Genomic DNA, 17,601 nt, shown 5'->3' with positions numbered 1-17,601 from the left:
ATGTACATGTACCCTAGAACTTAAAGTATAATAATTAAAAAAAAAAAAAAAAGACACATCCTAGGAAAATGAATCAAGTAAGAATGCTGGAAACCAGAAAGAAAAACCTTTAGCAACACATTTTTTAAAAAAGATCTATTACTCTCTATAAGCCTCATTAACTTCTAAAAAAAAGTGAGAAGCCTGAAGACATAAAATGACATTTTTAACATGCTACAATAGGCAATCTAGACTTTCATATCTAATGAAAATATCTTTCAAGTTTAAAGTAAAATATTTCATCAGAAAAAAAAAAAAAAAAACAGGGAATGTACTACCAAGAAACAGTCCCTACAAGAAAATAGTGAAGAGTGTTCTTCAGATTGTTTAAAAAATATATAAATAAATAAAAATAAAACCTAGATCCCATAGGGAAATATGAAATTGTTAAAGAAAAATGATCAACAAAGAAAATGGTAAATGTGATAATATAAATATTCACTTAGTAGTGACAGTACCAATTGATACTAGTAATACTACATTTGTGTCTATATGGTTCAACAAATGTAAAATTAAAATAATCAAAAGGCAGCAAGTAAATGGCATTAAAGCCTTTTAAGGTTCTAGAAATAGTCAACAGTGCAGATTATAATCTTTAGTAAAAGTTTATATAAATAGCAGATTGATAGAGGATCTAACAAGTCAACGATGCATGTTATCATTCCTAGCATAAGAATATATAACTAGAGTAATAAAGGATAAAATGAATCATAAAAGTTAATTCAAAAGAAAATAAAAGCAAAAAGAAAAAGGTACTTAAAGCAGCTGGGTCACATACACCAGCAAATAGTAAAATGTATAATAGAAACCAAACGTAGCACTAATTATATTAAATGTAAATGGACTGCAAATTCCAATTACTAAGACTAACAGATAAGATGAAAACACAAAACCCGAATATACACTGATTATGAGACACACTTTAAAGAATGCAGGATGTTTGTAAGTATCATGATGGAAGATATATATCATACAAATGCTAACCAAACAAAACTCTTATAGCTAGTTGGAAATAGGAAATGCCAAGTCTCAGTAAGGTAGATTCCTTCAAAAAGGAAATACAGGCAACATGGATTAGAGATGATAATATCTCAAGAAAACAGTGTAAATAGTTGTTTTATGTCAAATCGCTATCCCTCACTAAATCCAATCAGAAGAAGTGTCATACTTCAATGTAGCTAATATAAACAAAAAGTAGCCTCTGGAGTAGCAATCCCTCTTTTGCCAGTTTGGCTCAAGTAAAAGCAAAATACAGAGGATAGGACAAGAATTATCTAACAGGGGTCAGCAAACTTCTTTTGTAAAGGGGCAGATACTAAGTACTTTGGCTTGTAAGATACACAGTATTTGCCGCAACAACTCAACACTACCCTAAGTTGTAGTATGAAAACAGCCACAGATAAGCAGCACATGTGTGCCTGTGTTCCAATAAAGCTTTATTTACAAAAATATTGCCAACCTGTGATCTAGACCAGTTGTTCTCAAAAGCATGGCCCCTGGATGGCAACACTAGCATCACCTGGGTACCTGCTAGAAATACAGATTCTCAGCTCCCACCTAAGTAGAATCAGAATCCCCATGAGCAATCTGTATTTTAACAAACCTTCCAGGTGATTTTGAAGCTTAGTAAATCTTGAAAGCCACTAATCTAGGGAGTATACTGTTATTAAACTTATCTAGAGCCACAAGGTCCTATATTGATTGTCAAGATTAAAATACTGAGGAGGAAGAACTAAATATCTATATTAAGGTCTCATACCCATCTCATGTTCAGCAATTGAGACCTAAAATCAGGTTGAGGATTTTAAAGTAAAAATGAAACCCACAGTTGACATATAGATCACCCATAACCATGAAGTCAAAACTGAAGTCATCCTGATTTTCCCAAAAAGGAAAATATGTGGCCAAAAACAGTAGTTACTAAATGTACACATGGGGAAACTGAGGCTCCAGTTAAATTACTTGTTCAAGGTCTCACTGACTCTCTTCAACATTCAGTTAATCTAACAAACACATCTTTCCCCACCTCTAATGAACTCCATATTCTAGATTATCTTTTCTAACTCAAGTAGGGACATATGTAGCATATAAACACCCCAGACAATAGAGAAAACAAGCCAATACATTTATCGTATCACTTTTACTATCCTCATTTTGACTTTGGTCAAGGAGGCTTTTGGCTGTGTGGTATCACACAGATACTATCACCTACTTCTATTGACTCTACCAACTTCCCTCATCTTACTCCACTTACATACACACACGCACGCGCGCACACACACACACACACACACACACACAATCTCTCTCTTTCTTTCTCTCTCTCCCCTTTCCACTTTGCCTGTTTCAGGGACAAGGCGGTGGGATTAACTGCATAATTATCATGATCTATCACTATATAAAAGAAAAGATGGGGAAAACATCGTTTAAAGAAAAAAAAAAAAGACATTACTTCTGATCACATTAGTTCTAACCGCCCTAAAACCAAAATTCCCTAGTCCAGCTCTTAAAGGAAAAACAACATTTTGATATTAATTACATTTACAGAACTATTCAGCATTAACTACATATTCTAGTTGTGTTTTTTTCAAATTTTTCAAAAATGTAAATTTGACTTCTTGAGAAGTCCTATTTATCTATAACTATTTTTGTTCAGAATATAATTCTATGTTAAACATGTATACTTATATGACAAATAAGATTTAAATTTTTTCACATTAATGCTTTAAAAAATTACTAATTTAGTAACATATATTATATATATTACTATATTATGCTGAACTACGAATCCATGAGGCTTTCTGTACAAGACTGACCACATAGGTATTCTTTCCCTTAGGTGTCATTAAAGTATAAAAATGTGTAAGTCAATATACAGATGGCAAATAAGCATATGAAAATAAGTTCATCATCAGCTATTATGGACTAAATGTGTCTCCCAAAATTCTTATGTTGAAATCTAATTACCGGTGTGATGGTATTAGAAGGTACGACCTTTGGGAGGTAATTAGGTCATGAGAATAAAGTCCTAATAAATGAGATTAATGTCCTTTAAAAAGAGGCAGAGAGCTCTCTGGCCTTCTTTCCTCCATGTGAGGATAGAATGAGAAGCTAGCAGTCTGAAATTCAGAAGAGGACCCTCACCAGAACCTGACCATGCTGGCACCACGATCTCAGACTTTTGGCCCACCAACACGGTGAGAAAAGAATGTATGTTATCTATAAGCTATTCAGTGCATGGTATTTCACTATAGCAGCCTAAACTAAGACATCCGTCACCAGGAAAATGCAAATTAAAACCACAATTCTACATATTCTTGTCAGAACAGCTAAACTAAAAAATAGTAACATTACCAAATATTTGTGAGAATATTAAGAATGTGGATTTCTCATACACTGCTAATGGAAATGTAAAATGGTACAGCCACCCTGGAAAATCATTTGGCCATTTCTTTTTAAAAAATTAAACCTGAGCCAACTGAGCACAGCAAGTTGCACCTGTGATCCCTGCTACTCAGGAGGCTAAAGCAGGAGGATAACTTGAGCCCAGCAGTTGGAAACTGCAATGAGTTATGATCACACCACTGCACTCCAGATTAAGTGACACAGCAAGATCTAGTCTCTTAAAAAAATATAAATAAATAAAAATGAGGCCTATACTTACCATGAACTCAGAATAAAACTCCTAGGCATTTCTCCCAGGGAAATTAAAATTTATGTCCATATAAAATACTGCAGATGACCCTTCACAACAATTTGTAATAACCAAAACTGTAAGTAACCAAAATGCCCCTCAATTTAAGTGAATAGTTATGCTAACTGTGGTACTTCCATACTACAGAATACTACTCAGTAATAAAACAGAACAAACTACTGATACATGTAACAACTTAAGAAAAAAATCCAATGCCCAAAGGTCACTTCCTGTATGATTCCATTCATATGACATTCTCAAAATGACAAAAGTATAGACTATAGACGGAGAAGAGTTCATGGTTGAGAGTTCAGGGTTTAGGAATGGTGCTAGGGTAAGACACATTTTAAACAAGGTGTAATTGTAAAACGATAACACAAGGAGACCTTTTTGGTAATGAAACATTTCTAATTACAGTAGTGTTTAAACAAATCTACACCATAAAATGGTAACAGAACCACATGTACACTGTACCTATACGAAATTCCTGGTTTTGATATTATACTATAGTCACGTAGGATGTAACCTTTGGGGAACTGGGTGTACTGTACATGGGACTTCTCTGTACTATCTTTGCAACTACATGTTGAAATCTATAATTATTTCTAAATAACAAGTTAAAAGTAACAACTATTTGATGATATACAATAAACTTCCAAATTATCTTATTTAGGGGGAAAAATTATCTATTAAATCCATGAGACCTGAAGAAAATAAGTCATTTGCTCCATCATTTCTATTATTTTGGTTTTGGGAGGGAGAGAGGTTTTGAAAAACCTACCTGATGTTTATAATTGTCCAGTTGAGAAATTATAACATTACTACTGGCATAATGTAAAAGTAGATTGCTTTGCTTTGCAAAGACATTAAAAGTTAAAATATTGAAAGTGCACCTAGATTTGACTGCATTTGTCTTTCTTCAGAGATTAAATTCCATAGTTAACTGTGGCTAAATCTAAATATATAAACTTAATTCTAAGAAGTACATTTTCAAAGCATTTAATATAGTAAGATTTCATTTTTGATACATAAAATATTTGCAATAGCAACAAAAGCAAACTGAACTAGAGGACATTTAAAATAAAAATAATAGTAATTCTCATAAAAGAGTTAAATAGTCCTACGCATTTACTTGAGATATTTCATGCCAGAAAAAAAATACGAACACACACATCACTTATAGCCAATATTTAATAATCCCAAATTGATGTGTAAAAAAGTCTTTATAATCTGTTACCGCCCAAAAGAAGGCATCATAATAACTTTCAAGAATATATTCTTTGACTTCTAACCTCTGCTCTTCTTTAGAATTACCTGTTAAGAGGGGAAAAAATAAGATTAATATTATATCTATGAAAAACAAAACATCATTCTTTAACAAAAAGTTAAATAGTCCTGGGTGCATAATATGCAAGACTGACTTTATAAAATCCAATTTGGAAGATGATTAGGGAATCTTTTGTCTTATAGTCTTAGATTTCTCTAAAAACAGTCTTATCTCAATGAATATGAAACATGCCTAGATTCTAAAAACCTGGCTTTATTAGTTACCGCTAGATGTTAATTTCTTCCACTTTAAATCAAAAGTGTTCAGATTAATGGTTTCGAACTTGAAATTTTTAGACAATTTAGTTATCTAAATTAGGAGTTACATAATACCAGTTAAGGAGTTAAACAATATTCTAAAACTCAAAAAGTCTATTATAAATCAGACATTTCACAACTATAAAGGAGGAAAAATCCACTGCAACATTAAATTTCTTATATTTGGACTGGAATTATAATCATTTGAGACTAAAACTGGTCATCTTATGCTGAACAACTTGTTAAGTAGATTATTTTTAAAATATATAGTCTGTGTGGTACAAATTTTTTAAAAAAGGAGATTTTTAGTTGTAAAAAGACTGACAGCATTAGTCAGAATATTTGTTTTTTTTTTTAAACTTATCTACGATTTTAAGTAAACAAACCTACAGTTTATTAATACAAATCCTAAATTTAAAAAATACATGCATATTCTTCAATATCTGAAGCATTGGTTTTCCTGAAGAAAAATATTTACATTGACTTTAACAGTCTAGAAATTTGTCGGAATGTTTATAATTGCAAGATAATTTAAAATCCCTAGAAAATGCCAAGACATGCACACTTCTAGACTTCCACAAGACCATCAAATAAATCTGTATCTAGGTTAGTACTTCTCTGTTCTACAAGATAATATCATGTGTACTTCAAAAGAAAGTTTGAATAGTCAAATGAATTTACAAAATGCTGAGTATATTATGTACTCAAATAAGCTTACAAAATACTAAACAGAGTTCAACAGGTTTCCTTACTGCTGTATTTCTCTCTTGGCCTTTCATAACTTTATATAACTATAGTTATATAAGACATTAGGATTATGAGAAACTTGATACAGGGCGCATGGGAACTCTAAACTATTTTTTGCGCCTTCTTATTTTAAAATAAATTTAAAACAAAAACGTCTACAAAAAGGTAGACTGTCAAAAATAAGTTTCTCTCCTCTATCATCCCCAGTCAACTGTGGTTGCCAGTTTCTTACATATTCTTATAGAAACAAGTTTTACGATAATACTGTGACTAATCAAGGAAGTACAGTATGCCAGGTTATCTACACTTATTTGACCACAGAAGTGTTTAAGGTAGGGCCTTGATTAACATCATTTGGAAATAACACTTTCAGGAACATATCTGGAAAATTGCGCCGTAGACAACATATTCTTAACATTACATAAAAATAACAGTAAAAAGCAATCATCTCTACTTGTATTTTTTTTTTCTTTTTTTTGAGACGCACTTTTGCTCTTGTTGCGCAGGCTAGAGTGCAATGGTGCCATCTCGGCACACTGCAACCTCTGCCAAAACAAAGTTAAAAGAAATCAAATAGTGATATGCTTTGGCTTTGTGTCCCCACCAAAATCTGATCTCGAACTGTAATCCCTTCATGTTGAGAAAGGGAGGTGATTGGATCATGGGGGCGGTTTTTCCCATGTTGCTCTTCTGATAGTGAGTGAATTCTCTTTCCTTCATAAATAACCCAGTCTTGGGTATTTCTTTATAGCAGTGTGAAAACGGACTAATACAATGAGGTAATTAGGATAATTTTAAACGATCAAGAAGAAAGTAAGTTTTGATAAATTTCAAGGTGATATATCTTCTCCGTCTACAGATTAGCAGTCTGTAGGAACATGAATGTTTCCTCTAAAGCAGTGGCCATTAATATTACCATTGGAAATCAATAATATACATATAGAGGTAATCTAACTCCTTAATTAAAATAATTAACTCATAAAAGGCCAAATATCGACTCAACAAAGCTGAGTAAGGTATACAAATCAGGGAGAGGTGATGAAACGAGTGATAATTTTGAAGTTTAATTCTTGCTCGAGAAAAGAAATCTGGATTTTACCTTTGCTGCAGCCAGTACATGCTCCTTGTTAATGACTCTACACTTACTCTCACAAGCGTTTGTCCTGGACTCTTCTGCTAATCGATGAACAAACAGTAAGCAGTTCAGATGGACCTTTAAAACAGAAAATCCAAGTGGATTTTTAAGCTCAAATACTGATGCACTGAAATAATGATTTTTAAAAATTAATTATCTCAAAATGTATTGTTATACTATTTACCATTGTGATTAAGTAAATTAAGTCTATTTAAAATTACATAGAATTCAGTCCCTCTTAGATTCCCTACAGAGAGACTTGGTCACTGCAATACATAAAACAAGCTATGCAAGGCAGACCAAAGGCCATTTTGTAAAGCATCATTATATATCAAAATGTATGTAAGATTCACTTAGTAACAAATATTCCTGCTTCTGATTCCAAATGGATTTTAATTTATAACATAATTTAAAATTTCCAGAAATTTTTAAATCAAAACATACCAACAACTACATTTTAGGCTATTATTCTACAATCTGAGGTCAAAGATTTTTAAACAGATATATTTAATTTGAAATATTTGTTTAAAAACATGTTAATAGTTGAAAATGTTTAAGTCTGCTAAATTGAAAAGTGTATGCACAAAGGTCAAGTTATTTGTCATCCAACAACTATCATAAAATAACCATACTTACTATTAATAATTTTCAAGCCTCTTTTAAAAATTTATTTAAAATAGGTTATATAAGCAGACTGAAAAATTTAAAAGTCAATAAAAAAACTATAGTTATGTAAGATATGAGAACTGTGGAAAGCTGGGTAAAGGATACATGGAAACTGTGTACTATTTTTGCACCTTCTTTTGAGTCTATAATTATTTTAAAAATATAAAACAACAAAGTTTATAAAAGGGTAGACTATCAAAAATAAGTCTATTCCCCATCTCATCCCCTAATCAACCATTGCTGACACTTTCTTGTACATTCTTACAGAAACAAGCTCTATATAAGCAAAACATGTACTCATCATCAGATAATATATCAATATTATCTGATTACATATATATATAAACAAATGCTGATATGTCATATAAAATAACATTTTGTTAAGTATTTTACTCAAAATCACCATCCAAAGCAACAAAAGTCCTAATCTACAAGCACATTCTTTGGAGAAAAGTTAAAGTACATGTAATCCAAGCAGAAGACAATATGAAGTGAGCTAAAGTTGTATCTCAGTCTCCAATATAGGATCATATGTAGTACTCTTATTTATATTATTGGACGTATCTTCCCCATCCTTTACATCTGCCAGGTACCTGAGGGCACTACCAACTTAGATCCAATTGGATAGTGTCTTTAACATGATTTATTTTGTTATTTACATCATGGCAAGTGATCTTTGCAGTTAGAACAATTTAGACACAATACTTAATATTCACTATCTTGTGTACTGAACACTCTCCCACAGTTCATCAAATGTTAAATAACTAGTAATATGGTATTTTAATGCTTTCTATAATGCAGAAATCTTTAATAGATTGTTATATAGGTGTTTAATAATGTTCTAGTGATATGTGGAGAAAACAGAGGTTTGGGAATTTAAACAAGATGAACAATCTATAAAAGGTGGATATTCTTTTGGTACATTTTTGATGCACTATCTTCTTTGATTCTCACAAGAACTCCGAGGTAAAGCAACCCAATACCAATTATTTACATTATACTGTGCCAATTATTTTTTAAACTTTCAATGATAGCCCATTTATTTTGGTAGCAAAAACACCCCATAATATGGCACAATTTCATTTGTTAATCTATACTTTGTACTTCTAAAAGTAAATAGCTTCCAGATACCCTCAGCATAAATTCCAAATTCCTTGACACTAAATCCCACTTGACTGGGGTTCTAGTTTCACCTCTCACTGTTCTAAGCTTCCAGTTCTACACTAAGCCTTTTGAATTTCTTTGAGAATTCAAATGCAACCTTGCCTCTAGGCATCCTACTTATTTATAGACTTCTCTGAAAAGTCCAGCTTCCCCCAATATGTAAGGTTAATATTGATCCACAGCACTCTGAACTTCCTATCACTGCATAGACTACATCATGCTGTAATTTCTCACTTAGCTGTCTTCCTCAGTGTACTCTAAGGACACGAATTATGCCTAGCCTTTTCAACACTCTATCCCCAGTGTCCCTTAACACGTTTTTTAATACATAGTAGGTAGCTAATAATTATTATTGCATGAAGACCCCACCAGATCTCCCCAAATAAGGCAAAAAAAAAATTTTTTTTTAATCAGATTCGATTAAACCACACTGTCTTAAGACTTAATTCACTAACCTAGATGGAATACCCTTTCCTCTTCATGGTCATGAGCCGTGGATACTGTGATGATTAATACTGAGTGTCAACTTGACTGAAGGATGAAAAGTATTGTTCCTGGGTGTGTCTGTAAGGGTGTTGCCAAAGGAAAATAATATTGGAGTCAGTGGACTGGGCAGACCCACCCTCAATCTGGGTGGGCACCATCTAATCAGCTGCCAGCATGGCTAGAATAAAGCAGGCAGAAGAATATGAAAGTACTTGACTTGCTGAGTCTTCCAGCCTTCATCTTTCTCTCGTGCTGGATGCTTCCTGCCTTTGAACATCAGACTACAAGTTCTTCAGCTTTTGGACTCTTGGACTTACACCACTAATTTACCAGAGGCTCTAGGGCCTTCGGCCACAGAGTGAAGGCTGCATTGTCGGCTTCCCTACTTTTAAGGTTTTGGGAGTGGGACTGGAACTGGCTTCCTTGCTCCTCAGCTTGCAGATGGCCTACTGTGGGACTTCACCTTGTGACTGTGTGAGTCAATACTCCTTAATAAACTCCACTTCATATATACATCTATCCTATTAGTTCTGTCCCTCTAGTGAACCCTAATACAGATACTGAGATAAATTAGTATTACTTTTTCAGATCTCACAAACATTTTTTCAAGCAACCTATATCTGTCATGAAACAGTTAATTGAGTGGTGCTACTCCAATGCACTAAGGTTTATATTAAAATGGTCAGAACAAAAGTTAGTTTTAGGGTATTAGCTAGGCATTCTAACTTGAAAAAGGTAAGCTATTCCATCAATAAGTTACTTTCAAAAATCTGCTTGCTTAAAAGTAAATCAAAGGAAAATTTATAAAGAAATACTTATTGACAGTCTCAGTTGACAGAAAGACTGGGCCAGTCTGACTTCCTCCTCCCATTGTCATAGCACTTTTGAATTTTACATGAACTATAAGCACCCAATATTTGCACAGCATTTCTTTACATTTAACATGTTAACTCTCTCCGTAGTATCATCCCTGGGGCTAAACAATCAAATAAGGCATAAAACAAACAAAATAACAAACAGCCAGTGAAGAATGATAAAATAACACAAAGAAATTATAAATAAAATGCTAGAAATAACATCAATCCACATAGAGTTGCATTTACAAAATTAATTGTAGACTCAGAATGTTGAAGCTCTTATGCAAAACACCAGGAATACAAAAATTTCCAAATTCAAGCTCCCAGACTAGTAGGATAATAAAACCCATAAAAAAAAAAGGCAAATGTGTGACAACAGATGATGGAGAAGAATAAGATTGATCCTTTCTAAGGACATTAAGGAAAGCTTCACTGAAGTAACATACGAACTGGATTTTGAAAAAATTATAGGTTGCCAAGTAGAGAGAAGACTTCTTCAAGCAGAAGAAACATCATGTACAAATGCAGCATAAAAGTAGATTAATTTTGTGTTAAAGATAATGGGAGACAAAGAAGGAGCTACTCATTCTCCTCAAGAAGCTGCATACCACACTAGGAGGCATCAACATATGAAACTCCTGGACAACAGTGTTAAGAGTCCCAACAGCTCAATTGTATGATGTATACTCTTACTGTTGTCCAAGTTCAGAAAAAAGAACCGATCAAAACTAACTGCCTTAACTACAGAAAACTTTGTGGATGATGTGGGATGCAAGTGAATTACACTTCTACATAATCTCATTTGATCTTACCTTAGGTCTTTTCATGATTCTAGCTTTTCTTTACAAAGGCTGCTCCCTTTAATTTTAAGGTTCCTCTCACTTAATCTTGGAATAACTTTCAGGTGTAGTTTAATGCTAACTCATTGAACTTTCTGCTAACTCACTGAACTGGATAAGATTATGAAGTGTCAAAGGTGAACAGAAAGCTCCAAACCATGCCATATACAAGACAGTGAAGGGGAACTGTTTAATGAAAGCCAAAGACGACGAGCATACTACCTGGGAAAAGCTAGTGACCAAAAGAACATTCTATACCCCATCAATGCAACCACTTGAAATTTCAACTCACCCACTTTCCCACGCCACCTGGATCCCACCACACTATGGAGCTCCTCTGTCCATGGGTTCTTCGGAGGAAGAAAGGGGTAGATGTGGGAGGATGCTAACTACTTGAGAAATTTCAACTAAGCAATTTGCACCAGCTGGTAGTCTCCTGGATATCTTTGATCAGGTACATTTCCTCTCCCTCCACTTAGAAGCCCCAGTGAAAGCTCCATAATACACTATGTAAAAATGTTTTGCAAGTGAATTTCATTTTAATTCCGTTCATTTGTGCCACCTCTATCACCAGCATGGGGTAGTTAATTGGGGTCGAAGCACAAGACAGCCTGTATTGCTTCTTCTTACAGGATTTAAGAAAGTAACAAAAAAGAAGGACAGGAGATAGAAGGAATACTTTTCTGGGGGAAAATGTGTTTTTGTTGTGTTTTGGCTTCAGAGACCAAATAAGGAGAAAAGTGGCGATAATTCTATAGCAGTTTAGCAAAAAGGAAGAAACAGATAGGGTAGCAGTGGAGAACTCCGGGAAGTAAAAGAGTAAAGAGGAGGTAGAAAAACCAATGTCGTTTAAGAACCGCTAGGATGATGCATTCCTAAGACTATTCATGCAGTATGCTCTTATTACCCACAATTCTGTACCTTGATCTCCTGGAAATTATGTGTCCATTTGTAATGGCTCCTTTACTCAAAAAGCCAAGGACAAGATACCGAACATGCCTCCTGTGGTTTAAACCTAGAGAAATAGCGTTCATTGTGCCAGAGGAATATATATTCCAAGCATTCAACATACAAACTGAATTTATTTCAAGACAGAAACATTATTATACAGTGGGTTGATTGTGGCTTCTTATTAGGAGAACATTATGCTTCAGGTATTATGAATCAGATAAGCAGGCTTTAGTAGTCTAGCTTAAAAACTGACTAGGTGTTCTCTTATTTGTCTAGCAAAATGAATTAACAGTTGAGAGCATTCTTCCTACAAATAAACTTTCCCATCAGGGTCCTTTAGTAAGCACCCTAACCTAGAGGAAATAGGGCAACATGTTTGGTTAAATGCGTAAATAGAGACGGAGGGAGGCAAGGGAGGAAGGCAAGAAGGGAGGCCCTTAAAAGGCATGTGAGCAATGGCTTTTACAATAGCTAAATAAAAATGGCAGAGACTGAATTCCAAAATCTATCTTTTAAAGGGTGAATCTTTCATACCCTTTGCAAGTACATTAATCACGGTGCCAGACTGTGTTCCTAAACAGCAATATTTAAAAACTGTAAGCAGTAACTGTACGTTAAGCTCACGTGACTAAGAGCTTCCCTTTAAGAAGATCCAGATATTTACGTTTCGGCGCGGCCCGGTACAACTGAGCGCCAGGGATATGAACTGATATGCCAGGGTAGGGCATACGTATCCTGTCATTGTTGGAACTGCCTTAAACATGGGCCTGAAAGAGTTATAAATTGGCTCGGGGCAGAAAAACAAAGGCTGGAGGTTATTGCCCTTACCTCTCCCGTGCCCCATTCCCAGCCCGAGAAGGGATGGAATCTCACCAGTAAGTCACCACTTTTCTCCAGACGAAGTTGAGGCTTCTGTCGCTTGAAGACTCGCTTTAGAAAGCCACGGGGAGCCTTCCGCTTTATCTGCTTCTTCTGGGAGACTATGGTCGACAGCGCCATCCTCTCTGTCAAGTACCAGCTGCCTCAGCTTCTGAGGTGCTCTCTGTATCGCACACAAGCTCCGGGGACACTGGGCCAGCGGTAACAACCCGGTCCCTCTTAACGCTTCTTCAGGCAGAGAAACCCGGGTCAGAACTTTCGAATCCGCCGCCAACGGAACGCGCCCGTCGCTCAGTAGTGACGTCAACCCTGAGCAAGCCCCGCCCCCGGAGGCGCCTGGCTGTAGCTGGAAAACGCCCACGGTGGGCGGGTCCCGGGAATACCTGACGTCATTAAGAGTCTGCGTCCTCCTTTCATCACATTCTGTATTATACCTTTTGCTCTGTAGAACTATTTCTGCTAGGTTCCCTAGAGATGATTGGAAGTTGTGGAGAGAGAGATTGGTAAGCCAAGGCAGTTCTTCAAGCACTCACTCTATTCTGTCCCTAATACCAATGAACAGAAGTTTGTGACGTTTTATCAGGATTCCTAAAGCACTAATGCAATGCCTTCCGAGCAAGGAATGCATGATTTTCATATACTAACAGTTAAGAATTTTACACTTCTCCATAATTTCATTTGATCTTACCTTAGGTCTTTTCATGATTCTAGCTTTTCTTTACAAATGCTGCTCCCTTTAATTTTAAGGTTCCTCTCACTTAACCTTGCAACAACTTTCAGGTGTAGTTTAATGCTAACTTATTGAACTTTTTGTTACTTCTTCAAGCTGTTAATTTATCTATCATCTGCTACTATAGAAGTATTAATAGTTATCAAACCTTAATGTGAATCAAAATCACCTAGGGGACTTGTTAAACTACTCTTTGGAGGGCCCGGCTCCCAGAGTTTCTCATTCACTAGATCTAGGGGGTACTCAAAAATTTGCAATTCTAAAAAGTCAGGGACATTGGCATTTGCTAGTCTACGGACCAATCTTTGAGATCCGCTGTGATTTTAATTATAATTATCTCTAATACTATCTCTATTGAGATCTCAATATTATATTATTATGATCTCACCCACACAAATGATCCTTCTGCTATCTGACCTCCCATTTCTAAGACCTCCTCTCTGCTGATCATCTTCTCCTACACCCTTGAGTTATTCACACCTGTGGTCATACCCTAGGTGGTGTCATTACTAAATACCTTACTTTCGGTTTGATCTGCCACTTTCAATTTAGTTGTCTCTCTTCAACCGTATCTTCTATCTTTTGAACTTACTCCCTCCAACAATTCTTCGATGCTACTGGGACTACTGTCCTATCTTTTCCAGTTCCTCTCACCACACCCCCCAGCCCTGCCACCCCACTCTATGCCTTATCTTCCCTCCTGTAGTCCATTGTGCATCGATCATCATAATACTCCCCTGTATTTCTCCACAACTTTCTAGCCATTCTCTTTTATCCTCTTACTAATCTGGCAACATTCCAACTCTGCTTAAGTTAAGATCTCAATCTATTCAACACTTGCATCTGTGTATTAATATTGGCTTAAGAAAACAACACTCACAGGTATGTGTCTGATCTCAATTCAAATTCATGACCACTCATGTGGGTTCTAAGTACTGCAACAATCCTTTGATATTTCCTAAAGCCATTCATTCATTTACTCATTCTTTAAATAGCTATGTCATGCCTTCTATTCTTTCTTACCTACCCCATTCTCAGTCTCAAGTAATGACATTGCTTCAACAACAAAATAAAATGTTAAAAAATCCATGGAGACTTTCTGTATGCTTTCACCACCCTATCTTCCCATCAGTCTCCACCTGCTCCCATGGATGAGATGCCAACTACTCCACTTGTGCCCGAGATCAAGCCCCTTCCCCTTTCTTAAGGACATTTCTGTAGCAATTCTCCTTGCTCCTCTGCTTCATGAATCTTCCTTCTTTGCCAATTTTTTTCCATCAGGATCCACACAGCTTATAATATCTCCAGGCTTTTGAAAACCCTCTCTTAATCCTACCTTTTGCTGTTGTCCTTCTACAAAACAAAACAAAACTAGAAACAGTTGGCTAAATTCAGTGTCTCCAAATACTGTCCTCTCATTCTCTGCTGAAGCCAGTACAATCAGACTTTTCTACCTACCTCTTTACCAAAATTGTTTTGGTCAACATGACCAATAGCATCATACTTGCAAGTCCTATGGCCAATTTTCAGGCTTCAGCTTATTCATGTTATCAGAAGTATTTGTTGAGTTTCATGATTTTTCCTTCCATAAAGCAATATATTTAATTGGATATGATTCTCTTTTGTTTTTCTTTGTACTTGATAGCACCTCAGTCTCCTTTTCTGGTTCTTCCTTTTCTTTTTGATCTCTAAATTTTAGAGTACCCCATGACCACGTCCTGAGATTTCTCCTCTATCTACACTCATACCCCATGTGGTCTTGTCCAGTATAATGACTTTAAATACCAAATTTACATCTCCAGCTGATTCTCCCCTAAACTTCAGGCATGTATATCCATTCATCTGATGGACTAGAATTCTAAAAGTCATCTTAACACCATGTCAAAAATTAGGGCTTGATGTGCCCTTGCTCCCCAAACATGTTTCTCCCACTCTCTTACCTATATTATCTGCTAGAACTTCCAACCTTCCAATTACTTAAGCCAAAATCTTGCAATCCACCTTAGTCCCTCTCTTTGTCTCACCCCACATTCAATCTTTCAGCAAATTCTGTCAGTTCTGCTTGCAGTATCTGATCACATCTCACCACTTCCACTGCTGCTGCACTTGGCCTAGACACCATCATTCACATGGCTTATTGCAACATCCTCCTGAGAGTGTCTCAATCTGTTTCTATTCTTTCTCAACAGAAGAGCTAAATTTAATTCAGATTATGTCATCTCAGGCCTCACTAGTTGTTTCCTGTCTCCCTTAAAATCAAAAACAAAGTCCCTATAATGACCTGAGGCCTACCTGCCCTCTACAAATGCACATGCACTTACAAATATACAATTAACTTTCTTATCTTCTACAATGGAGCAACTCACTCTCCACCAACTCTGTTAGTCTCCTTAATAGATTCAATGGTCCAGGTGTTTTTGTCCCCCCAAAATTCATATTTTGAAACCTAATCATCAATATGCTAATATTAAGAGGTAAGGGCTTTGGGAGATGATTATGTCATGAGTGGAGGGCAGAGTCCTCATAAATGGGATTAATTTCCTTATAAAAGAGGTCCCAGAGAACTGCATTCCCTTTTCCACCAAGTGGGAACATAGCTAGAAGGCACACCATCTATGAACCCCAAAAGAGGGCCCTCACCAGAACCTGACTTTGCTGGCACCATGATCTCAGACTTTCCATCCTTCAGAACTGTGGAAAAGCAAATTTCTGTTGTTTGTAAGTGCTATCGTTTGAATATTCCCTTTAAAACTCACGCTGAAACTTAATCCACACTGTGGCAGTACTGAGAGGTGAGGCCTTTAGGAGGTGATTGGCACCCAAGGGTTATGTCTTTATGAATGATTTCATCCCTCCATGGGTTAATGGATTAATGGGATATCATGGGAGGGGAACGGAAACTGTGGCTTTATAAGAGGAGGAAGAGAGTCCTGAGCTAACACATTAGCATGCTCAGCCTCCTCACCATGTGATACCATGCACCATCTCAGGAATTTACAGAAAGCCCCCACTGGCAAGAAGGCCCTCACCAGATGTAGCCCCTTCACCTTTAACTTCCTGGCCTCCATAATAGAAAAAAAATAAAGTTCATTTCTTGTAGATTACCCAGTTTTAAGCATTCTGTAATTTCAAGAGAAAATTAACTTAGACAATAAGCCCCCCAATCTATGTTATTTTTGTTATATCACCCTAAACAGACTGAGATATTTCAGACAGACCTCAAGTATATGTAGCACAACACACTCACACGCTCATCAGGTGTTTGCACTAACTATTCCCTCTGTTAAGAATGCTTTTTGGCTAGGCAGGGTGGCTCATGCCTGTAATCCCAGCACTTTGGGAGGCCAAGGTGGGTGGATCACCTGAGGTCAGGAGTTCAAGACCATCCTGGCAAACATGGTGAAACCCTGTCTCTACTAAACATACAAAAATTAGCTGGGTGTGGTGGTGCAAAACCTGTAATCCCAGCTATTCAGGAGGCTGAGGCAAGAGAATTGGTTGAACCCGGGAGGCAGAGGTTGCACTGAGCGGAGATGGCACCAGTACACTCCAGCCTGGGCAACATAGTGAGACTTTGTCTCAAAAGAAAAAAGAATGCTTTTCCCATTTATCTGCATAGATGGCTTCATCACCTCTTTCAGGTTTTTGCTCTGACAAGTATCAGAGAAATCTTCTGTTTACAGTATAAACACATGTAACTACGTATATGCCTAGAAGCTCATGTACACACATACATACACATACTCAGTCATGTGCAGAATCTGATATCTCATCCCAGCTCTGTGTTCGGTAGTATTATGTTGGTAGTTAGAGACTGGTGATGGTACACG

At 36.2% G+C, this 17,601-nt stretch overlaps 1 protein-coding gene across 3 annotated transcripts; it reads right to left on the bottom strand.

Moving 5' to 3' along the window:
* Positions 1-4,120: 4,120 nt before the first annotated feature.
* Positions 4,121-13,881, bottom strand: CENPW (centromere protein W). 3 transcript variants are annotated; one of them, XM_011944484.1, is made up of 3 exons: positions 12,991-13,881; positions 7,164-7,277; positions 4,121-5,047 (listed from the first exon to the last, which is right to left on the bottom strand). In XM_011944484.1, the coding sequence occupies exons 1-3, from the start codon at positions 13,159-13,161 to the stop codon at positions 5,021-5,023; spliced, it is 312 nt and encodes a 103-aa protein (XP_011799874.1). In that variant the 5' UTR covers positions 13,162-13,881; the 3' UTR covers positions 4,121-5,020. The 3 variants fall into 3 exon arrangements, with proteins under 3 accessions (XP_011799874.1, XP_011799876.1, XP_011799875.1); XM_011944486.1 differs by having other exon boundaries at positions 7,164-7,237; positions 13,036-13,881; XM_011944485.1 differs by having other exon boundaries at positions 4,907-5,047; positions 13,036-13,881.
* Positions 13,882-17,601: the final 3,720 nt, after the last annotated feature.

This window comes from Colobus angolensis, unplaced genomic scaffold, assembly GCF_000951035.1.
Source record: "Colobus angolensis palliatus isolate OR3802 unplaced genomic scaffold, Cang.pa_1.0 Scaffold231, whole genome shotgun sequence".
NCBI lineage: Eukaryota > Metazoa > Chordata > Mammalia > Primates > Cercopithecidae > Colobus > Colobus angolensis.
This window is presented reverse-complemented; position numbering and strand designations above follow the sequence as displayed.